Below are 26291 nucleotides of genomic sequence, written 5' to 3' on the forward strand. Positions count from 1 at the left end.
GTTTTGTATATTCATGAAAATAGTCATAAAAATATACACAGTGTACCATAATGATTATGTTTGGACAGTATAACAGGCCACCTAAATTGTGTTATAGATAGACATAATAGCTTATAATAGATATTTTTACGTGAATTTTTATTTCATATTATCTGTAGTCTTGTGTCTTCCATCCTGCAACATAAAATTTGCTCCTCAAAATCCAGAATTGTGATTTTTTTCTCTGATCCTTCCTCACCCACCTTGCACCTACCTAAAGCAAGCGCAGATTCTAAAAGGAAAGATCTTGTGGAATCTGACTAATGGAATTGACCTTTCTGCAAAGGAGTAAACAAATATGGGGAAAATGAAGTAGATTATCACCTTATGATATGCCTAACTCCAAAACATATACACACACAATGAATGATATTGAATAAATGTTTACTGAGCACACGTTATATGCAAAATCTATGGTCTTCACATACACTGTTGCACTGAATCTGAACAGCAACACTGATATCAATGTGGATTAAGGAACTGCGGCTTAGTGAGGTCAAGTGGTCTTACAGCTTTTGAGGACAGTAAAGATGCAAACTACTAGACCAAATGAACTTCCATTAGGATGGTTGATTTTGATCAATCTATTATTTTTTGTATTTTATGTTGATAAAATGAGATATGTACAACTTTACTTGGTAATTATTTAAATATAGTTTTGAAATAGTTATCCCTACATGTAGGAATTTTTCCAAAATGATAAGATTTCTTAGAATTTTGGGTATCTAGCCACCTTCAAACTTGGAAATATAATCTGCAAGGTTTTGTGGTTGCTGGATTGAAATTCATATGGATGAGTGTTTTATTTCAGGACCAGCTGAGTTCCCTGATGTGTGCAGAGTGAGTCATTAGAGAAGAGCTTTATATGGTTACAGTAAAATAAAAGTATCACCTGAAAGTTGAATCTTCTTTCTTTAAACGGCTTTATTGGAGTATAATTGCTTTACAAAGGTGTGTTAGTTTCAGCTTTATAAAAAAGTGAATCAGCTATACGTATACATATATCCCCATATCTCCTCCCTCTTGCATCTCCCTCCCACCCTCCCTATCCCAACCCTCTAGGTGGTCACAAAGCACCGAGCTGATCCCCCGCTGCTATGCGTCTGCTTCCCACTAGCTATCTGTTTTACATTTGGTAGTGTATGTATGTCCATGCCACTCTCTCACTTCATCCCAGCTTTCCCTTCCCCCTCCCCATATCCTCAAGTCCATTCTCTACATCTGTGTCTTTATTCCTGTCCTGCCTCTAGGTTCTTCAGAACCATTTTTTAACATTCCATATATATCTGTTAGCATACGGTGTTTGTTTTTCTCTTTCTGACTTACTTTACTCTGTATGACAGACTCTAGGTCCATCCACCTCACTACAAATAACTCAATTTCGTTTCTTTTTTTCTCAGCTTTATTGAGATATAATTGACATATAACTTTGTGTAAGTTTCAGATGTACAACATTTGATTTGATATCCTTATGTATTTTTTTGAACATCTTTATTGGAATTTAATTGCTTTACAATGGTATGTTAGTTTCTGCTTTAAAACAAAGTGAACAATCTATACATATACATACATCCCCATATCTCCTCCCTCTTGTGTCTCCCTCCCACCCTCCCTATCCCACTCTTCTAGGTGGTCACAAAGCACCGAGCTGATCTCCCTGTGCTATGTGGCTGCTTCCCACTAGCTAGCTATTTTACATTTGGTAGTGTATATATGTCCATGCCACTCTCTCACTTTGTCCCAGCTTACCCTTCCTGCTCCCCGTGTCCTCAAGTGCATTCTCTATATCTATGTCTTTATTCCTGTCCTGCCCAAAGGTTCTTCAGAACCTTTTTTTTTTTTTTAGATACCATATATATGCGTTAGCATACAGTACTTATTTTTCTCCTTCTGACTTACTTAACTCTGTATGACAGTCTCTAGATCCATCCATTTCACTACAAATAACTCAATTTCTTTTTATGGCTGAGTAATATTCCATTGTATATATGTGCCACATCTTCTTTATCCATTCATCGGTCGATGGACACTTAGGTTGCTTCCATGTCCTGGCTATTGTAAATAGAGCTGCAGTGAACATTGTGGTACATGACTCTTTTTGAATGATGGTTTTCTCTGGGTATATGCCCAGTAGTGGGATTGCTGGGTCGTATGGTAGTTCTATTTGTAGTTTTTTAAGGAACCTGCATCCTGTCCTCCATAGTGGCTGTATCAATTTACATTCCCACCAACAGTGCAAGAGGGTTCCCTTTTCTCCACACCCTCTCCAGCATTTATTGTCTGTAGATGTTTTGATGATGGCCATTCTGACTGGTGTGAGGTGATACCTCATTGCAGTTTTGATTTGCATTTCTCTAATGATTAGTTATGTTGAGCATCCTTTCATGTGTTTGTTGGCAATCTGTATGTCTTCTTTGGAGAAATGTCTATTTAGTTCTTATGCTCATTTTTGGATTGGGTTGTTTGTTTTGTTGATATTGAGCTGCATAAGCTGCTTGTAAATTTTGGAGGTTAATCCTTTGTCAGTTGCTTTGTTTGCAAATATTTTCTCCCATTCTGAGGGCTGTCTTTTCGTCTTGTTGATGGTTCCTTTGCTGTGCAAAAGCTTTTAAGTTTCATTAGGTCCCATTTGTTTATTTTTGTTTTTATTTCCATTTCTTTAGGAGGTGGGTCAAAAAGGATCTTTCTGTGATTTATGTCATAGAGTGTTATGCTTATGTTTTCCTCTAAGAGTTTTATAGTTTCTGGCCTTACATTTAGGTCTTTAATCCATTTTGAGTTTTTTTTTGTGTATGGTGTTATGGAGTGTTCTAATTTCATTCTTTGACATGTAGCTGACCAGTTTTCCCAGCACCACTTATTGAAGGGCTGTCTTTTCTCCATTGTATACTCTTGCCTCCTTTATCAAAGATAAGGTGACCATATGTGTGTGGGTTTATCTCTGGGTTTTCTATCCTGTTCCATTGATCTGTATTTCTGGTTTTGTGTCAGTACCGTACCGTCGTGATTACTGTAGCTTTGTAGTATAGTCTGAAGTCCAGGAGCCTGATTCCTCCAATTCCGTGTTTCTTTCTCAAGACTGCTTTGGCTAATCAGGGTCTTTTGTGTTTCCATACAAATTGTGCAGTTTTTTGTTACAGTTCTGTGAAAAATGCCATTGGTAGTTTGATAGGGATTGCATTGAATCTATAGATTGCTTTGGGTAGTATAGTCATTTTTACAATGTTGATTCTTGCAATCCAAGAACATGGTATATCTCTCCATCTGTTTGTATCATCTTTAATTTCTTTCATCAGTGTCGTATGGTTTCTGCATAAGGGCTTTTGTCTCCTTAAGTAGGTTTATTCCTAGGTATTTTATTCTTTTTTTTTTTTTTTCCTTGTGGTATGCGGGCCTCTCACTGTAGTGGCCTCTCCCATTGCGGAGCACAGGCTCTGGACGTGCATGCTAGCGGCTGTGGCTCACGGGCCCAGCCGCTCCGCAGCATGTGGGATCTTCCCGGAACAGGGCACGAACCCGTGTCCCCTGCATCAGCAGGCGGACTCTCAACCACTGCGCCACCAGGGAAGCCCTATGAAACACTTTTAAAAGATTAGTATTTCCTCTTAATGGGGTCACTAATCACAGGAGTGGGGCTTCCCTGAAGTTCTCGAAAATGTTCTTTTTTTTTCTTTGCCCCACTCTGTATGTAGTTTAGTACAAAGTTTGTAACTTCAGAGTTGGACATCCTGCACAATTTAATTCAACTCCTTCTTTTCACAGATTAAGAAGCTGAGACTCAGAAGATTTTGGTGACTTGCTCAAGGACAAAGCAGAAAAGTCAGGATTAAAAACCTGGGTTTCGGTTCCCAGTCCAGTGATCCTTTTCTTACAGAATGCTTTTTTTTAAAGCAATTACTTGTTGGCTAAGGAATGAAGATAAAAGAGCGTGTGAAACTTTGGTTTAAATTTTTTTTTCAAACCATCAAACCCCATTTACACTTCAACAAGTTAACAGATAGCTATTCTCCACTTAAAAAAATAGCCAATATATTAAAAATTCAAACACGAACATATAAACCAGTACTTACTTTATAATGTATGTGTCATGAACTTCCTTAGACAGTTCTCTGGGTGGACTCTATGCTTCTTTAGGATACAATCATTGGATTTATTCAGAACTTTCTACAATTCCTCTAGATAAAAAATCAGACACGTCAACACACTCTCTTCTGTTGCAGTGGTGGGCAATACTATTTTTTATGTTATTCTCATTTTCAGTTCAAAAGGTAAAGTCCCTAAAAAGCATCCTTTGAAAACTCTGCTATTGGGAGCTCATATCTTGGGTAACGGTGTAGAAATGTAGACAAAGTGGATTCATAGGAACTTGGTTCAGCTCTTTGCCACAGCACTTCCTGGGGAGGTTAATATAGAAACTTGAGCACATAAGGAGGTGCATAAACTTTGGCAAAATGCCAAAACAAGGGCTTCAATGTGATCTCTGTCACCTGTTGGGTCTGTTTCTCTCTCACACTCATTGAATAAAATTCCCACAGAGCAGGGTACCCCTGGAGGAAGCCTGGACTGTGTGGAGGTAAGTGAGTGACCTTTATCCCTCCTCTTAAAGAAGTGTACCCGGGGTATGCCACTGGTGGTCACCCCTCAGATTTCTGCTTTGAGCAGTATGGGTACGGAGGACAAAATTTATTTTTAGAAATTCTAATAATGGAGTCTGTTTCACTCAAGCAGTTAGCAAATGTCAAAACCCACTTCCAAAAAAGAAAGAAAGGAAAAAAGATATGGAAGCTAAATCTTATAACCGCTTACCAAAATATTTTGTTCTGTGAGTCTTTTAAACAGAGTATACAGTGTTAGGTTTCTAGACATAAAATTCTATTTATAAACTTTTCAAGATCTGGATATAGTAACTGTTGCTGCAAGCTTCCAGTGTTTTCTCATCTTTATCCTTGAGATTTGACCAGTTTGTAGTTGGAGACTCTTGCAGAGTTTATGAAAATGCTGTCTATTTTAGCTTCTTGCTGAATCCTATTTGCTAATATTTTAAATCACCGTTTAGCTTGATCTCTAGTCCACTTTCTTAACCAGTACCACAGAATCTCAATTATTATAATGTAGTGAAGTGAGATTTTTATGGTCCATATAAAATTGTTTGCAAGATTCTCTGGCAAAGTATTGTCTTTGTTGATGTTACTTTCGCCTTTCATCAAAATTATTACATCTCCAGGGACAAATTAAATGTTATTTTTTCTGGTATGCCTCACGCTTTATATTTTGGTCTAGTGATTTCTTTGGCTTACCCATGTATTCTGAGAAACAAATTGTCAACACATAGTTTAGATTTTTTTAAGCTGATAACTTGTAACGGTCATTATATCAGATCCTAATATTCTCTACATGGCCTCAGGGGGCTCACTGGAAACTTAGAATAGACTTTTTCTGCATTATCTAAAAAAATTAATATATTTAAAATGTATCAAGACTAAAAATGATTGATGCTAGATCAGCATAACAGATTATATAATGTTTGTTTGCTTACATTCTTGGCTGAAATGTGGTGAAAATTTATTAAATTGGATCTCAGTTGAATTGTATAGCTGGTGACCATTTTATGCACCAAGGGACTGTGCCTCCCCAGCAGGTGGAGAGATATTGTTTATGATGATTCCATTCTTCCTTTTGTAATGACTCCCTAATTTGTTCTGTTGGGGAGATTTTGATAAAACTATAGCTGTTGTCAAATATACTTCTTTTGCTTTTGTTTCATTATTATTGTTGTTGCTACTGCTGTTGTGTTTTTGTGTTCGTTTGTTTGTTTTTGCTGTTCTCAAGTTTGAAAATTACCCAGACCGTAGCTGGTTCATAGATTGTACAATGCATATTTTCATATATTTTCTGCCTACAGGCTTCAGGTTCATCTTTACTTAAAAAATACAAAGATGGTCCATAAATGTATAATGAGAGAATTTCAAAAGACTACTTCGTTTTCCCAGTACGTAAAAAAAAATCTCACTTTATGAACGAGATGTTAAAGTTGTGCAGAGTACGTACCTGTAATTCAGTAAACCTTGCATGTAACACTGTTTTAAAAGTCAGTATTGAAAATAGTGTTTCAACATTTTTAGGGCATCGACCTTCTAATCAAATATTATAAAAAATAAATTATTTTGTAGCAAAACATATAGATACTAATATTTTGTACTGTACTGAGTAGTCACCCATACCATTTAAAATGTTTTTGTTATATTAAATTTGCAAGTTTTAAAAGCCATTTTTACATAACTTTATAGATTCTTTTTTTTCCTTTCAGGACTACTTATTTTCATGTATTTTCTAGTAGCTATGTATTTTTATTTGCTAGTAGCCATGTCCTACGAGCAAATAATCAATACTCTGTCAACCAGCCAACCACTTATGTGGTTGCATTTATGTAGGCAAAATATTTGTTCCCAGAAAAAGAAATTTTAGTGTGCTGCCTTTTTAAAAAAAACAAAACAAGTGCTTTAATTGTGTGACTGAAAGGTTTCCTCTTTCGCACATATGAGCATTTAAATGTCATTTCCAATTTATTTTATATGTACTGGGTAGGAGCGCTTCAGCTTATAAAAAGTATTTAGCTGGTCAGAAGAAATTAAATATATGGAAAGATTCTTTTTAAGATTAAGATTAAGATTCTTTTTAAGAAAAATATTTTAAATGTTTGATGAGAGCTATTATATCAGGTTAAGAGTCTGAATGCTCCAAGGGCACTGAATAACTTTCAACTGCATAACCATGCTAAGCAGACTATCTTAGAAGATGATATGTTTTCTATTGATTCATTTGGCTATAAATTCAAAAGTGTCATGGGCTAAAACATTTCTACTCATTAAATATATTAAGAGATGAATTTAAATAAAATTAATAGCAACCGCTGTCCCTCTGAAACTTTCTTTTACAGGATCATACAGCAATCAAAATCTGACATCCAATTAGAGAAAAGGGGAAAGGGCAGGGGGAGATGACAGTTTTCATAATATCGAGTTTTGCTGATGGCGTAAGATGGTAATGGACTCAACTTACCAGCTTATAATACAATTTTCATTTTATTTTAAACATATTTTGCATGATATAAAAATATTGATCACAGTGAGCTTTACCAATTGTTATTGCTATAAAAATGGATGCAGAAACAATATTTTTAGTGGAAATAAATTATATAGTCATTATTCTTTTTTAAAATCACAAGAGAAAAACCTCAGCTGTTTGGTCATTGGCAGAAAACCAGTCTTTTAAAGAGGTCTTTTGCAGATGCGCTCCAGTCCATTTCTGTAACATTATCCACATGGTTCAGTCCCACAAAGTCTCTGTGCTCATAGTCCTAACATGGCAACACCGTTTTCCCATGATAGAAAAATGACGAACTAGAAAAGATACAATCTTAGTTCATATGTGGTCTTTTCCAATATGAAGGGACACAGCGACATACTTCTTCACTAAATGAAAGTCCCTGCTCACAATGCTTCACTCGATTTGTACACGGTCGTCTGTAACAACTAGGGGAACAAAGAAGGACAGACTTTCGTTAAAGACCAAGGAGATGAATTTGTTAAGCTACAAATGCACTTTTGTGTTTTTTTAAGTTCCAAACTAGTACAGAGTTACTCATTTTATCATAAAATTGTTCTCCAGTTTATACATTGCTAAAGTTTGTGCCTGGCGTTACCAAATTTAAGAGGAATGGAAAAACCTAAAAAAAAAAAGAAAGAGTCTTGCTTGCAGAAATAACGAATGGAAGAATGAGGTATTGTGAGCATTAGTTCTTTTGAGGTGCTCTGTGCTTCGTAGATGAAAGTAACATAAAACAGAAATTTTGGAAGTGAATATCTAAGGTCTGCCGATTTAGCGTGATCACGTAAGCATGGTAGCATTCACAAGACTCTGGGACTCGTTTGGAACCCAGACTTTGGAGCGATTAAACCCAGCCATTCTAGCAGGACCGTGGTCCACAGTGAGGGCCCCATCCTCACTCTTGACTTGACTAGACTGGCAGCTGGCTGGCTGCACGAGAGTGGCTCAGCCTCCCTCCTCCACCTGGGCTCCATGTGAAAACAGTGCGGTCTGGGGGAAGGCACTGGGAGGGACAGTATTCACTGTGAGGGTCCCTTTCCTCCTACCCCAGATGTCCAGTTTCTAGTAGTGGCAAAAGGACAAACGACCCAGCAGCCAGTCACATCAGCAGCCCTGTTGCTCCAGTGAATGGGAGCTATCTTTGAAGGATTTTTCTGGAGGATGAGTATACGTAACATGTGGCAGTGGGGATGGATATAATGCAAGAAAAATGCAAGGTGACCTGGAGATCAAACATGCACCACAGAAATACTACAGATGTGATTTTGAAACAGCATTTCTTTTACTCCAGAAAAGAAAGCATGTCTAGTTAGAATGTTATTTATTTATTTTCAGTTCTAAATACAATGACATTATTATAAGGCCACTGGTATTCCTTTACTAAAGAGATACAATTCTCAATGATCAATGTAAGTTGCTGACTAAGGCAGTGAACCACAGAATATATACTCTGCCTGCCACAATTTTGGAATAAATATGAAGAGAAAATGAGGAGTATATATATGTTCAAAATATTAAACTATCTTTTTTTTCGCTTCAGTATATGCATAAAACCTGGAATTATACACTTAGAAAAATGAACATGGGGAGAGAGTTAGTAAATAGAAAGCCATTAAGGAACAGTGTATGCGATGAGGAGAAACACAATGACAGAAATCTTTTCTACTGAGTTAATATAAGAATTCTGTAGACAAGTATGGCTGGTTAGTCTTTTTGCTTTTTTTTTTTTGCGGTACGCAGGCCTCTCACTGTTGTGGCCTCTCCCGTTGCGCAGCACAGGCTCCGGACGTGCAGGCTCAGCGGCCATGGCTCACGGGCCCAGCCGCTCCGCGGCATGTGGGATCTTCCCGGACCGGGGCACGAACCCATGTCCCCTATATTGGCAGGTGGACTCTCAACAACTGTGCCACCAGGGAAGCCCAGCTGGTTAGTTTTATGTAAACAAAAATTTCAGGTTTTTCAATGTATACTGGGTTCACTCAGATTCAATATGAAAAAAATGGTTTCATGATCTTTAATAAAATTTAGTATCTATATTCTGCATTTTTGAAATATCCTTTTGGTGATTAGAGTAGGATATGCAAGTAAAATTGGAATATCATTGCCCAGAATATTCTAAAGAGGAAAAACAAGGATTCCTATCAGGTCTTCTGAAATGACAAAGGAAGAAAATAAAAGTCATTAATGAGATACCTAGATTCATGGAAGTCTCCTCATGCACTAGCTAACATGTTAGTGTGGACAAATCATCAGAAAGATAAACTGAAGTGGGAATACAAGCTCTTGAGAATCAAAAAGAAGGATACTTTATTTACTGAAGATAAAGGTAATGATGAACATTCATGCAGATACTAAACTGTAGATAAATGGAAGTATTCATGCAGATACTAGATTGTAAATAAATGTAAATAAATTGTAGTTATTTACAATTATAAATAATTGTAAATAAATAAATGTAAATAAAGTTTTAGGTTGTGTGAATAATCATCTGTTGAAAGGGTGTTATCACCATCTGTAAAGAGTGGGTGGAAAAAGAGAACCCAGTGAGAACTCCAGTGATGGACAGCAAGTGGTCAGAAAACCTAAAGGACAACCAGGAAAGAACAATGTTGTCTCACTCAAAACAGAGGAGAGCCTAAAGAGAAACTACGGAAAGGACAGTTTTACAGAAAGACCAAATTGTCCATCGGATTTGACAATGCAGGGTCTACTGAACTTGATCGTGGAATATTAGGGCATGAACCAGGTTCCAGTTGGTTGAATAAATGAGAGATGAAAGAGGTGAACAGACAAATGCCAAATGCCTGGTCTTGGTGCAACTCAGAAGACAAGGACAGAGCTTGGTTGCTACAGAATGCTCAAAATCGCAGTGAGATGCCAATAAAATAGAAAAAATTGAGGGGGACGAACACCAGAGTTGAGGACATTGAAGGTACGGAAGGGAGAGGGCGTGATTGGTGGAGCGAGATGCTGAAGGAGAGTGGGAGCAAATGTCAAAAGCACAGGTCTGGCTTATTCTCAGATCAAAGAGGAAGAGGTTCAGGGCTTAACACTGAAAGTGTTTGAGTCCAAGAGACTCATTTTTTTCTGGTGAAGAAGGGAGCAGAATCAGGTTTAAGGAATGTCTTGAGTAACCTTGAACAACGTATTAATTTATTTCTCTGATTCCATTAAATATTATACTTAGCTTAACTATTTTCATTTCTAGATACAATTCCACAGTAAACGGTATCATCCTATCCTTTGTAAAGCGTGCACATTTTCTGCACTTAGAACAGCTGTACAAAATTACATCTGATGGCATCATCATTTTGTTGGGGGCAGGTGAAAATGCTCCACAAGTGACTGTCCTTTGCATCTGTTCTCTAACTCACGTGGAGAGCTACTACCTTAGTCTCTGGAACAAGGATTTAGTGCATTCTGAGCTTGGATCTGGTTTTGGTTCCCAGGACTCCCACCTTATTTTTGGGGGGCAAAGTCTCACAAAAATTTAGCATTGGTTACAAATATCAGAATTCATCTTCCAGAACTTAACTAGTTCCATTCTAACAAAGAACCAATATCTTGGTTGAGAAAACTGCTTTGCATTGAGAAAACTATTTCCAGTAAGAGAAATGAATACTGTTTATGAAGATTTCTTACCTGCATGTTTGATGCTGAAACTTCTTTCCTTTCAAGAAGCATTTCTGTGGAGTTTCTGTACATTCACAGGCACATTTTCCAGGGTTTAGGGGTTGATTTCTTGGGCAGGTTCTTTTACATACGCACTGGCATGTGTTTTCGTCAAATTCTCTGTTGGCCGCACACGAGTTGGGGAAGAGTTTGTTTTTACAGACACACTGGCATGAGTTTCTGTCCAGTTCCTTGTGGGGTCCACAGCTGGAAGGCCAAAGCCCCCCTCTGCAGACGCACTGACAGGTCTCTTCATCCAGCTCCTTGTTGGGCCCACAGATGTCATGGAATCCGTCTGCAGAGTCTAGATAAACACAGTCAGGACATCTTTACTATCCCTTACTTGGTGCTGGGTGCGGTGGGAAACAATAAAAAGCCTTTAAAAGTGTTTTCATTTCCATGTTGTTCATTAAAGGGTTGTGCACACACACAGGTAGGTTCCTTCACAAAGAATTTCAAAATAATACCAATACAAAGCAGAAAGTGTCCTATTTTGTAGTGAGTGATTTCAAAGCATGAAAATGAATATTGTACATGTGATTTTAATATTACAATATTTGTTAATCAAAACAGAGACATTTAGTCTTTAATACAGCATTCGGCTTACCGTCTCCAGCATTAGAGGAAAAAATGAAATCTTGCTGAGCCAGGCATCTGCAGATGTGATTATTCCATATGTAATCTGTGGGGCAGGTCTTGTTTGCAGCCTGGCATCTGTGGGAGAGATGGGTTAAGCAAGAGAATAATTGTTACATGGAAGGGATCATCTCTTTTCTTACCTACGTGTTACAAAATCAACAATGCTTGTAAAAAAAGCACCAAGATGACGTAAGAATATATAAAATGAAATGCAAACATTCCCTCTCAAACTGCTCCCACCCACAGGTGCTGTCAAATTCTAATCCCAGAGGTGACCACTGTTAGTGGAATGGTCTTATATCATTCATTCCAGATTTCTATCTTTTTAAGGCAAATGCATTTATTTGTATAATCACATACTGTTTTACTTCATGAAAAAATGGGATAAAGCCTTTTATACTATTCTGAAATTTCCTTTTTCCATTAAACGATATATTATGGACCTCTTTATATGTCACTTTATGAAGTTTGCTCCATCGTTTTTACTGGCTGCATCGTAGTCCATAAATGGATGTACTATTATTTATTTTATTAATCTCCTATTGGTAGTCATTGGAGTTTCTTCCAATTTACGGCTTTTTCAAACAGTTCTACAGGAAACATCCTTATACATGCACCTTTACGGCCTTATTTCTGAAGCACAGATGCCCATAGCTGTAAAGCGTCCATTAATACAGATTTCCCACTCCTCGCTCCACAGAAAGGAATCAAAGACCATGTTCTTTGTTGTTATTCTAGTTTTTCCTTCCCTTCCTCCTTCTGTCTTCCTTATTTATTTAACTAAAAATCTGAACATATGGGCTTCAAATGCTCCTTTGATGTGCCAATTGTCTCACTGTTGCCTAACTGGGACCCCTTCGTGTTGGTGCCTGTATGGCATGACCCCTTTATTTTTCCAGCTTCTCTGCTTTCTGGGATGAACAGATGCCATACACTCATGTTGCCCGATTTCTCCCCCATGCCTGGATCAGCCATCCCTTCAGGGAGCCCTAATTCTCTTTTTTGGAGAAGAGCATTATTATATTTGGGGGAATAGATTATTGATCTTAAGCAAGAAATACCTGTACATATTTTTAGGGAAAAAAGTTCATAGTGCTATTTCCAAATCCAGTTGAACATTACTGGGGTTTTAAATTTAGTCCTTTGACTTCAACTAATAACTTCCATTAAAATCTTGGTTTCTAACCATCTTTGCTTAAATATAAGTATATATTGAGATATTTGCTTTATCCTGCAAATACTATATGTTTTTTCTTTTCAACTCATTATTTTGAAAGTGGAAAACATTTATGTGATCATCAGAGTTAAAATTATGAGAAAAAGTATATTCAGAGGTCTTTTGGATTCATATCTCCAGCATGCTGTTTTCGTAGCTTTTGGTTTATATCATCAGTGTTTCTTTTTGCAAAGAAAAGATGTAAGTCTATATGTATGTATTTTTTTCTTATTTTTTTACACAGAAGATAGCATCCCTTATACACTGTTCCAGACCTTGCTTTTTCACTGAATAATATTTCCTAGAGAACATTATACTTTCCTAATAATTTGAGGTATCCCTGAGAGCAAATCTCTACTCATTACATATTTTTGTCATTATTTTCTTGGGAAGTCATGAACATGTTTCTGTTCCACATAAAATCTAGACAGTATTTATCAGTTTGCCAAAATAGTATCGTGTTTTTAAATTTACATCCTACCCAAAACTTTAGCAGCCTTCCATCAAATAAGAAGCAGTTATGTGTAAGTATATAACAGCAATGCAATTAATCCTGGCTCATGAAACTCAAGTCACTCTTCTATCAATGATGATGAAACCATTCTGGCTACGCTGTCCCAACATTGACGTATATGTCGTTTAAGTAATACATTCCTGATACATGTTGGTATCAGGTGGGTACAGTGCTGTTGTGGTCGCAGTAGAAAAGCATCTTTAATTTTGCCAATATGTGATTTATACTGCCGTTACTTAAGCCAGTGTTTTTCCAGCTGTTAGCAGCAACCCATTAGTGGATCTTGAGCTCAATTATATGGGCTGGGAAATGCATTTTTAAAATATAAAAGAATAGCATATAATAAAATATGAACTACTAGAGTGCACGTGGTAAAGAATGTTTTCTGCAACTTTACTTCAATTATATATATATATGCATATAAATATTTTTGAAATGTATGTAATGTGCATGGACAGATACGTGTGTATAAATACGCATATACAACCCCCCACACACAACCTCCCTGTCTCCCACATGTGTGGTGTATGTGTGTTTGTGTATAGATGGTTGCAATGCCAGATGTATTTGTTTTAGTTACAGTCATTAAAGTAGACAAAACACATCTAAGCTATTTAAATGGGAAGTGTCAAGAATAATCCCCATCACTAGCCTAAGGGAGGTTGGTGAAAGATAAAATCTTCAACTGCAGGAGTATGTGTTAATGTGTCTGTGCTTAAGTATAAATATGTATGCAAAACTGCTTATCCCAAACAGGTATGAAGCAAAAACAATTTCCTCTCTCTTATGTAGTGAGGAAAAATATAGTTTTCTCTCTAATATTTCGCATCTTCAGAAGTATGAATTCAAAAGTATGGACTGTGTGTAGAAATGAATGTAGGAAATGACATTTCTGGAAGTGTCATAAAAAACAAGAAGGTGCCTTGCCTAGTTTTATAGAATTAAATAGTGATTTCATAGTTCTTTTGCTTTTGAATGTTCATGATAAAAATACGGCCTTCAGAATAACACTTTCAATTATGTTATACCTGAAATGTTTTGCCAACATAAACTTTTATTGCCAACTAATTATGGTTTGCTCAAAGTGAATTAAATATTTTAATTTCTAATATTCTTAAAACTTAAATTTCTAGAAAACTATAGCTTCAGAAGCTTTGCCAAGAATAAAAAAAACTTCTACTCATCAGTGTTAACACACAATTCAGTGCTGAAATTTAGAATCCTAGTAAGATACGACTTAATTAAAGAAACATATATTTGACTATACTTCAATAAAAAAAGCATATTTGGATAGAATATATTTTTATAATTACTTCAAGTTCCCTGCTCTAAAAGTGAATAGCATCTTCTAAGTGTTTAAAGCTTCTCATGTGAAAAGATGGGAGACACAATTTCCAAAATATTGTTATGTTAGAATGAAAGGAAATGTTTTCATGGTGGATAGAAGATTTAGCACAATTTACTTACCTTCTACACATCTTACTTTCCAAAGCATTTTTATCCTACTGAAATTTCTCTTTGAGTTCTGAATATTAATGTGTGTAAACATATTTTAAAATTTTATAAATCAGTTATCTTATATACTGTATTTATAAAACCTATTGATTCAAAGGCACATTTTGTTTGCATAGAAAAGCAGAACATTGTGCAATTATTTGTGAAGTAATTTATGTTGAGAATCGTATGTAAATAGGTTAACTTTCCTACTTTTCCTTTCCCATCCCTACACACACTAACACATCCACAATCCTGCTTATCATTTGTATGGAGGATAAAGATGCTTTTCTAAGAATTATTTCATTAATTGTTTCAAAACTTCACTTGGCTGGTTTGGTAGCTATTGCTTTTTGCTAATGAAAACCGAGGAACAGGGCTTCCCTGGTGGTGCAGTGGTTGAGAATCTGCCTGCCAATGCAGGGGACACGGGTTCGAGCCCTGGTCTGGGAAGATCTCACATGCTGCGGAGCAACTAGGCCCGTGAGCCACAACTACTAAGCCTGCGCGTCTGGAGCCTGTGCTCCACAACAAGAGAGGCAGCGATAGTGAGAGGCCCGCGCACCGCGATGAAGAGTGGCCCCCGCTCGCCGCAACTAGAGAAAGCCCGCGCGCAGCAACGATGATTAAACACAGCCAAAAAATAAATAAATAATTAAATAAATAAATAGCGTTACCAAAAAAAAAAAAACCAAAAAACAAAAAACCAGGGAACAAAAATTTAACGGTTTGTGTGTTAGAGAACAACAAATTTAATGATCAAATCCATCTTATTTTGCCATTGACCTTCCTTTGGAAATGCTAGAAGATTAATCTGCTCCAAAATGTGTTAGGTTCTACACATTGGGTAATAATTACTAGCTCTTGTGCACTGAACATTGTAGTAGGCTACTTTGTGCATCCTATGTTTTGGACTCTCATCTCTACTTTTCGTCACTCGGGTTTTTATATACTTGAAATTCCCTGACTCTCCAAATCAATATTTAAGGAATGAAGACATACTACCACCTTTATCTGGCATTAGTTAGAGCTGAGCTGAAATGTTATTCTTTTTCAAATCACTATCATCTTGGTAATGTATTTCTAAGTGGAAAAAATGAACTGCATCTTGATTTATATTAAAATGCTTATTGATATAATTTACTAAGTATCTCTTTAAAAATATTTCATAGGTTGCTCAAAATGAATGTTGACATTAATTGAATACTAATTCAACTTGTAGCACTCAATGACTTCTTTAAAAAGCAAATTCTTTCTATGGAGATGAACTGTGCTGTTAATCGATTAATCTCATTGGAAGCTCTTTTAATTAGGTATCTTTACAACAACCCAGCAGATTAAAATTCTGCTGATCATGTGGCATCTATAGTCCACAGGTGTGTTCTTCAAATAGCTATTCTTTGCTAAATCTTGTTAAAAGTGGTGTATGATCCAGTAATATTAGTTTGAAAGCATGTACTACGAGCTCCAAGGAGCTTTACGTCATTCAGTTGGACATTCAATAAGATGTTCTTGTACTCCATTGCGAAAACCGTAAGGGAACTCTGACTACATAATTAATTTTGAAAAAATCAAAATAGGGTTTTGATTTCCTAACGGCCAACTGTTGATGTCGTTTGAACTTCGCCCACTATGATTAACATCACTCAGACCTGTAATACATTACGGCTTAATATCAGTCTAGACCCTTTTTGCTCAAGATTGCTCTCAGCATAGGAGGCGGGGGGGCAAATATATTCTTTCATTATCAGCGCCCTGGTTTCAACAATTTTATTCCAAAAGTCTTTGAACTGTTGTGTTCATCTTGAGTTCGTCATGCGTGGCCCTTGAATACACTCAGCAATCTACACAGATGTTGATTTGCTTATATTTTTGCAAGAGTGGTAAATATCAAATGAAAAGTGGTTAAGTAAAAATGGCCTTGATAGTGAATGTTATTAAGTAGCTTCTTCAGTACTATGGGTAGAACTCAGAATTATATTCATTTTAAAGGCTCTATATAAATTGTCTTAAAAAAGGAACATGTTTAACAGAAATATATCTCAATAAAACGCATATATTTATCATACCTGGTATTGATTTTTATGGATTTCATGCTCATTTGTGCTTACGTCTGCTTATGTTACTATTTTGCTTGTGACTGGAAGAACAGTGGATGGAGTTGGGTTTGTTAAGATATAAAAAAAAATAGTAATTATGTCTGATTGATGAAAATCCATAGTTTTACTAATTTTTCTAGACTTAATAAGTGAAAGGCTAATACAATCGTTGCATTAGTATAAAAAGTGGGCTTAGAAATCTAATCTTTCACTTTTTGTGCGAATATAAATGATTGTTTTAAAGCAGTAACCTGCTATATACAACAACCCAGCTACCATCTAAGACTTGGGTATAAAGCATGGGTTATGCCATGTAGTCACTGCTTGGCTAGCTGCGTGCAGGAGTGCTTGTTTTTGAGTTGGATGGTCACTAGAACCGGAGCACAGCAGCACAGGATGCTAGGATAAGGCTAGAAGCCTAGGTGGTTTCCTTTTTTAAATTTTTAAACTTTTTGGATTTGGTTGGATATACAAGGTTGAGAGAGGTATGGTAGGTTGAAACAATGGAAATCTAGCAGTTACTCTATTGGTCAGTTTGTCAGTTTTTATTGCTATATTTAACTCGAACTAACAGAATCAGAACAGAGAAATGATAAAATAGCAACCAGGAATTCAGTAAAAATGTCCTTCAATAGCCACTGGTCTCATTATCTCATCACAGTCACATCTCAACAAAAAAGCAAAACCAAAACAATGACAACATGTGTTGAGGGCATGAGAGTGTCGCTACGACATCAAAATGACTGGTTGAGGGCAGTGTTTCGGGGAAGGGAAGTAGGGCTGAACAGGGGTTATGAGGGCAGTGAAACATTCTGTAAGACAATATAATGGTGGATACCTGTCATTATGCATTTGTCAAAATCCATATAATGTGCAACAAAAAGATACTAAACTATGGATTTTAGTTGATAATGTATCAGTATTGGCTCATCAATGGTATCAGATGTACCACACTAATTATACTCCAATAAAGACCTATTTAAAAAAAAAAAAAAGATGCTAATAATAGGGGAACTAGTTGGGGGAGAGCAATGGCTTCCTGCTCAGTGTTTCTATAAACCTAAAATTTCTAAAAAAGTCTATAGATTTTTTAGAAGATGATTGGTAGATGTGGTCTAATAATATGGACATTTATTAAAAATAATCATCAATGTGATCTGGGTAAACTTGACACTAAATGTCACAAAATCTTTGATCTAATAGCCCCTACCTATGGGTAATATTACAGAAACAGCCTAGCGCAGAGGATGTACTGATGAAATCTTCTCAGTCATATACATTTTGCTGTCATTTCTACCAGTCAATCAGCAAGCCACAGGGATGCTGTGCTCTCCATTATTAACTTTTAGAAAGCAGAAACAGACAGCTCAAAGACAGGCACACTCTACAGCATGGTTGGCTTCCTTTTGGAAAAAAATATGCTTCAGGGTCTGGAATCTCTTACCTGAGTTCATATCATAGGTGCTCATTTGAAGGTGTTTGACAATATTTAGATGATGAGCTTTGTAGGAAAGAGGATGAATAGACATGAATTAAGATTTCAAAAATAATTGCATATGAACCTAGGGCTTGACCTGCAAAGAGGATATTTTCAGGGAAGAATAAAAATTCATGTTTTAAAATGCTGAAAAAAAGGGTGGTTTCTGATCAACTGGTGCTAGACTATGTCACAGTTTAATTGGCAGGTAAATTATCTTCACATTTCTGCTCTGAAATAGTTTATTAAAATCAACATGCTATTCTGTTTATCTCTATTTTGTGTAAAGCAACAATTACAATCTTGAAATCAAAAGGGAAATAATGAAAAATTAAAAGGGGAGAAAGAAAAACTCATGGATATTCAAGTTTCTAAGCATTAGGACTAAGGATCCATTGTAATAGATGAACAGTCCAAAGACACTCAGATTCTAAATCAAAGGTTTTCGTGGCTGTAAATCTACTCTGTTTGTTGAACAGATGAACTGTCACAAGAATGAAGTTTCCCTAATAAACCTGAATAACTGTAACTTCTTAGAAGCAGGTATGCTTTACTGGGTATCTTAGTAAACATTGTTAACACTTTTGTAAAAGAAATAAAGGCAGTAAACAAACTCACAAATTAGCCTTCAGGCTAGATTTGTCAAGTTTTGCACCTTTCTTCACCCTTCCTTTTTGTCTTTCTCACCATAACATGACTCTCCCCCATGATACAGCCTCTTTATCAGGCTGAAATAATACATATCCTCTATCTTTATTAACCCTTAAAACAACTCAAGGTACCTTGGCCATGGTGAGCAATGTCTTGTCATTTCTCTACTCACAGAACTCCCTATGCTTCCCCAATACCTGTACAGAGGCAAAACACCGCAGGCTGTGCTCAAAGGTCCAGAAGCATAGTCTCAGCATTGCCTTTGTAATTTATCTCTACTGCTTTTACAGATTTAAATCCAGTTAAATTATTCGATTCTATTCATTGGTCCCAGAACGTGTTATTTTCTTTAGGATAACTTTAGGAACATTGTTAATGATAATCAATTGACTAACCAATACATTTACCAGTGGGTAAAATTAACTGCAAGGCACTTGTCTCTCAAATGTGACATCTCTTTCCTTTGATTTTATTCTTTTCCTAATGCTTGAATATTGCCTTCCCTATAGTATAATGTCATAGAATAATCATGAAAAAACTATCTATCTATCTATCTGTAGCTACCTACCTATCTATTCATCCAATGGAATACTATGCAGCTGTTTAATGAACACACCAGGCCTACAGAAATCAATGATTACATCTATAAAACATACTGTTGAGACTAAAACTAATGGCCCAATTTTAACACAAAAATTTAAACACACCAAGGTGTACCCTATAATCTCTCATGGTATGTTAATACATCCACCTGCTATAAAAATAGCAAAGCACGAATGAGAATAGTACAATTTCTGCGTAGTGGTTACTTCTGGGAATCAAGGATGAAGAACGGTGACTGGGGCTTTGGGTTGTATCTTAAGTGAATATGACAAAATGTTTGTCAAATTTTGAATTGGGGCAGAAAGATGTCATTTTTTGTCCTTTACTGTATGCTTGAAGTTATTGTTTTTAATTTCAAGAAGTTAAAAATGCAGTAATGACTGCACCCCCAAAGGGATGAATTGGCTCCTAATTTAGTTGGAATCTCTGCTTTCCTACATTTTTAGTTGTGTGACATTGGGGAAAGTTACTTGATCCCTCTGATTCAGCTTCTCATGCGTAATTGAGACTTTCTCTCTCACTCTCTTGCTTACCCTCTTTCTTTCTCACCCTCTCTCTCTGCGCCTAGCACATAGTAGGTCATTAATAAATGCTTATGTTATCTCTGTATCACGTCCTTCAGGTCATGGAGTCAGTCCTAACCATTCTTAAGCTTTTTCTGATATTTGATCCTCTCACCACTTCTTTCCTTCAACTCTTGTTGGCTTTTGCAATATCTTTTGGATTTGGTAATATATTTCTCGCCCAGTTTTTATGCCTAAATTTTCTGATTGGTCTCTCTCAGTCTCGTGCTAGTCTATGATTTCTCCGAGTTTCCGAAACATTCATATTCCCCATGGTGTCATCTGCTGCCCCTCTTCCCTGCTTATGTCCCATATTTTCCTTGGCTGGTTTAATTTCTTCCAATTGCTCTAAGTGCCAGTTACCTATTGGCAGCTACCCAATGGGCATGCCCCCCCACCCCAGTGTCTCCCCAGCCCCAGATCCACTGTCTGCTGAACGTTCCACTCTGATTTCTCAGAGATGCTGCAAAAACTCAAAGTGCACAGGTAAATACTAAATTCTCCTTCACAAACCCGTTCTTCCCGTGAACAGGTATTCCCCGTCTTTTTGAACATCATACCTGCAGTTTCATCTTCAACTTCTCCCTCTTTGTCGTCCCACACACGCAGTTGCCAAGTCATATACTTTCTTATATTTCAAATGTCTTTCCATCCCCACTTCCACTGCCTCGGTACCCACTCTTATTATTTCTCTCTTGGATTATTTCAGAAGTGTCCTCTCCACATTTTCCAACTCCTGTTTGGCTTCTCTAATTCACGTACTACCTTGCCACCAGGCTGTTCATTCTATCATGTAAGATGTAAATATCACGTCCCTACATGTGTCTTTTAGTGGTTCCTGAGCGACTGGAAGGGAAAGAGAGAAGAAGTCCATCCCTGGAATGGCGTTTGCACTTCTGCTGACCTCTCTGGACTTCTGCAGACCCTCTCCATCACACACTCTGCTGCAGTCATGCATCCACCGTCACCTCCTCTCCTACACCAATTCCAGTCCTAAGGTTACATGTCTGACTCCCTTATGGGATTTTTTCTGGAATAGCAATCCTATCTATCTCTATAGCCTAGCACAACAGTAGTACCTAGAGGGCACATAATAACTGTCTGCTAAATGGCTGAATGAAGCAGAGCACAGTGTATTGTACACTTATTATATTAGATATATTTGTGTATGTTTGTCCTCTGGTACATAAGTTGCTTTAGTTAAGAAATTACATAATCCATTTATAAAAATCCTACGTTTCCTAGCACAGTGCTATGCACATAGAAGACTCAACATAAATACTCATGAATGAATAAACACCAAGTAGAAAGATCTTGGGCATCGCTTCTTAATCATAAACGGCTCCCTCCATAAAAAGAGAGTCTCCATCATTAACGGGGCCATAGAAATTCATGGAATTTAATCTGAAGGAAAACATAAGAGGAAATAATTGGAAAAAAGAGAATAATCTATGAGAACATCCATATGAACATGATAACTAACCCTTTCTGTTAGATACTGTCCTCCACCTCTGAATTTATGGTATTTTTTGTTGCTACTGCTATTGAGACTTGAATTTTGTTTTGAAAATACTAGAAATGCTCTATGCTATTGGGGGAGAGCTTAAGAAAAAGGAAAACTTGACTTTTTATCTCCTTCTGACACTTTTTTTTTTTGGTTTTTAGCTCTGTATAGGCTAATTACATTTCTAAGACTCAATTTTCTCATTTGTAAAATGTTAGTAAAAATAGCAGCCAATGTTTATTGAACGCTTACTGTGTGTCAGGCAGTGGGCTAATATTTCACATGAATACTGACAATAAACATCATTACACCCTCGTGGGTTAGATGTTATCATCATCATCATTGTTGTTCTATTATGGTATTATAATCTTAGATTAATATGTAATATAGTGTCATGTTATTGAATAGACTGTGAGGACTATAGGTTATAAATCTTACACTGTATTGTGTTATATGTAACATTTTATTGTTTTGTTTTAAAGATGAAAAAGTGTCACAAAAAGTTTATAGAACTTAGCAGAACTCAAAAGGGCTGGTGAGCAGAGGAGGAATTTTCAAACCAAGAAGCCACCTACAGCGAGCACACTCTGCTCTGTGGTGTGTGTCATCAAGGCCACCACCTGGCAGCACTAGTTACGAGCATGAGTGGCTTGGTGCACAGTAATATTTAGGAGAATAAATAATAACAATAATAATATCAACATAACACACGTTGTCCCTTGACTCTGAATGCGCAGAGGTTAGGGGCAACCAGGCCCATCTCTGTCCTCTCGCACAGAACCTAGAAACATTCTTTGTCCTTTTTAGAGACTCAAGAATTATTTTATGAATGGCTCATTTTGTGAATGATTCTCTCAATTACTTAGTTATATCTGTTCTTAAATAACGTAAAACGAATGATATGCCACTTATTTAACCTCATAATAATGTAAACATAACACCAAGAGTCTGGAAAAGACATGACTCATCTTCCTCCTGGCAGCACTGAGCGGGATTTCATCTCCACAGGAAGGAGTGCTGGGAAGCCCTCCCCCCGAAGGAATCATTATAATCTTGACTTAAAGTGTCACCATAAAGATGTTAAGACATCTACCATTTTGAACCTCAACTAATTTCAAAATTATAGTTAATGAAAGGGGTCTTTTTCTCTTGGCATTTCAAAAATCAATTTTACTGTGGAATGATTTGCATATAAGAAAATGCTCCTTTTTTTTTTAATTTGTTTTATAAAAAAATTTATTTATTTAGGCTGGTCTGGGTCTTAGTTGCGGCATGCAGACTTCTTAATTGCAGCATGCGGGATCTAGTTCCCTGACCAGGGATCGAACCCAGGACCCCTGCATTGGGAGTGCAGTGGACCACCAGGGAAGCCCCAAAATGCTCCTATTTTAAATTCACTGCCTCTTTACAAATTTGTGCACCTGTGTAATGCTCACCACCATCAAAATACAGAACATTTCCATCACCCACAAAAAGTTCCCTTTGCTCAATCCCAGTCAATCCCCACCCCCTGCATCTTTGGGCAACTATTGATTGCTTTCTCTGAGTCTAGATTATCTTTGCCTTTTCTAGGGTTTCATGTAAATTGAATCATACAGTATGCATTCTTTTTAGTCCAGCTTCTTTCACTCAGCTTAACATTTTTGAGATCCATTCATGTTGTTGTGTGTATTAACAGTTCATTCTTTTTAGACTGCGCAGTAATATTCCACTGTATGGATAGACTGCAATTTGTTTATTCATTCATCTTTGATGGATGTTGGTTTCTTCCCAGTTACAGGCTAAACAGCTTATATGAACGTCTGTCTACAAGTTATGGTGTGGAAATACGTTTATATTTATCTTGGATAAATACCTAGGTGGGAAGTTATTGATCATATTGTGTGTATTTAAGCTCAAATAATGTTTGAGCTTAAATGTTAATCAAAACATTAGTATGTCATATGCCAAGAAGAAAAATTGTTGATACCCTCTAAATAAATATCTAGTAGTTATATAGGTTAAACATTGTTTTCTCATATGAAGCCAAAGTTAAAGTTAATTTCTCTTAAAAATTTTTTATTTTTTAAAATTATTTTACTTTTGCTGGAACATGATTATTTTGAATGTTTTAAAAATTATTATATTTGTATTGTTAGTTTATATAAATTGCTAATTTCCATATGTAATTTGACATATTACCATTTTTATAAGTAAATAAATTACTTTAAAAATTTCTCAGCAAATAGTTATGTTATGTTCAATATTGATAGCTTTTACATTTTTATTTAACTTTTCACTATAACATTTTTATTTTGTCCTTTTTAATCCTACGCTGAATAAAAAAGTAAGCTTTCTACTTCCTTTTAAATGTATGAAGCCCAGATATACTTAAGGTATATAAAGAAATATAAATGTGTCTGTGGTATTCAGATTTCATGGGGGAGGTGATTAGGAAAAAATGCCTATAAAAGGATCCTTAGGGGGTGACAATGGGAAAAAAAAAAGGTTGAATAGCACTACTCTAAAGGAAATATTTTAAAATAATACTTTGTTTTATTTTTATAGCTATATATGGGTATATAACTACATGTAAAGTTACATATAGTCATCTACTTTAAAATTATATATATATTCTAAATATTACACACATACATAGATGGATATTACATATACACATAGTTATGTGCCCACTGGCTTGGAATATAAAATACATTTCTTATTGTACATGGTGAAACACACTGAAAAACACAAGAGACAAGGAAATGAATCCAACATGAATCTTAACGATAATAATAAATCTGCCCTTTAATGACTGTCTCTTAGATGCTGGACACTATAGTCAGCACTGCGGAAGCATTCAGTATTTCCTTCAATCCTCTTTACATCTTTACATTTTACACATAAGCAAACTGAGGTTCAGAGACATGAAATACCCAATGTTAAAACGCTAATTAATGGCAGACCTAACTCAGCTCTGCTTACTAAGACCCAAGCTCTCTTTGCTCAAACATTTGTCTCTTCTTGACCTCCAACAGCATACAGTATAGTAGTTAAAAGAATAAGTACTGATGAAAGTATAACTAAAATACACAAATGCTATGAGATATATACAGATAAATAAGTTATTTATTTAAGAAGCATTTGTTGATGAGTGTAGTACACTTGTTTAGCTCCCAAGTTTGGAGCGTGATTACCAGTTCAACTGTAAAATAAGGCTAAGTACCACCAACTTCACAGATGCTTTTGTCAGTGTTAAATGAGACAATGTGTGTTAGGGCCTGAAAGTAGTTAACAGCTCAATTATTTTTAAGTGTTATTAGCTGGACATTACAGAAGACATAAGCCTACCTGAAATACTCTCGTGATCCAGGTTCACATGCAACAGTTACAGACCCCTAAACAACCCATGCAAGGATAAAGTAAGTATAGTAATTGCTATGGGAATTCACGAAGCAAAGGTGACTGTGGTATTTGGACACGACAAAGGCAGCAGAAAGACCTTTACCTGAACTCTGAGAAATAGATACGGCTTTGGAAAGGCAGAAAAGAAAGTAAATTTATTTTAAGCCAGGTCAGAATAGAAACAGTTACAGAGCAGGAAATAAGCGTGGTATTTAGGGAACCAGACTTTGTGAAACACAGACTTGGTGAAGAATAAGAAGCAAAACAAGAAAGGAAGGCTGACACCAGAAGACAGAGGTGGAAAATCGGTGCCCAATTCTTTGAGAAGTTGAAAGTCACTGACAGCTTCTGGTCAGATGAATGAAATGATGCCTTTGAAAGCTTACTTGTGACATTATACAGGAGTTGGAGACACATTTGACACAAGAAAGCTAGTACTGAAACCACCGCATTAAATCAGAAATCCATGCAGAATGAAGTGGATCAGGGTGACAGTGTTGGAAATGAAATAATAAGTTTACGTTGGAGCAGATATCTCCCCTCTCCCCCAAAATAATCAATAGCTTTTGGGTGTGATATAAGGGAAAGAAGGAATTAATGACAACTGCGTGATTTCAAGGCCTCAAAGAATATGAAAGGCCATTACTGTGAATAATGTAGAGGTAAATAAACGGACTTAATAAATCTTTGACTTTGTACCTATTACGTCTAATATAATAATAAACACAGCTATATAAAAGGGACTTAATAAAATATTACAAGTCATCAATATGGTCAGATCTTGAACTGTAATTCTGGAAACCATCAATACAGAGATAACAACTGAAGTGCTTAGAATGGGAGTTGCCAAGGGACACAGGTGAATAGAGCTCCCAGGGCTGCGGAAATGAAATCGCACCTACTACTTCAGGGGGCTGTTGTCTCCACTTGCATTAGTATGAATTTATTCACAGATGCTTGTAAGATTTTTTCTTTCTGTCAGTCAAATTAGGCTACCCTTGAGTTTTTCCTATGGTGTCCCTGGAAAGGTAACGCCTCCTATCTGTCACACTAAGTAAAGCAGCACAAAGAGCTCCAACAGGGAAAACTGCTATTAGCCCATCACTTTTATTGTCAAGCCCATGAAAATGAAAGCTTTCTAAAAAGGTTTTTGGTAAATGTATATGTTTACCCATCAATTTATTTATACTTTTGTTACAAATGTTGGAATTATCTAAGGTTTATTTACACGCCCATTCCATATTCCCTGGCTATACTAAAGAACAAAGAGCTGCATCCTAATCTGGGGGCAAAAAGTTCCTAGATCTCAGATGGCAGTGCATAATGATT

General features: G+C 36.4%; 1 protein-coding gene across 4 annotated transcripts in view; it reads right to left on the bottom strand.

The window, feature by feature from the left end:
• Window positions 1–7102: 7102 nt before the first annotated feature.
• Window positions 7103–26291, bottom strand: part of VEGFC (vascular endothelial growth factor C) — a 79706-nt gene continuing 60517 nt past the window's right edge. For all 4 annotated transcript variants that reach the window (XM_067721762.1, XM_067721765.1, XM_067721764.1 and 1 more), the window contains exons 5-7: window positions 11426–11532; window positions 10789–11122; window positions 7103–7571 (exon numbers count right to left, since the gene is read on the bottom strand). In XM_067721762.1, the coding sequence (XP_067577863.1) occupies window positions 7457–7571; window positions 10789–11122; window positions 11426–11532 (556 nt within the window). In that variant the 3' untranslated portion in view covers window positions 7103–7456. The remainder of the gene's footprint in view (window positions 7572–10788; window positions 11123–11425; window positions 11533–26291) is intronic.

This window comes from Pseudorca crassidens, chromosome 21 (assembly GCF_039906515.1).
Source record: "Pseudorca crassidens isolate mPseCra1 chromosome 21, mPseCra1.hap1, whole genome shotgun sequence".
Taxonomy (NCBI): Eukaryota; Metazoa; Chordata; class Mammalia; order Artiodactyla; family Delphinidae; genus Pseudorca; species Pseudorca crassidens.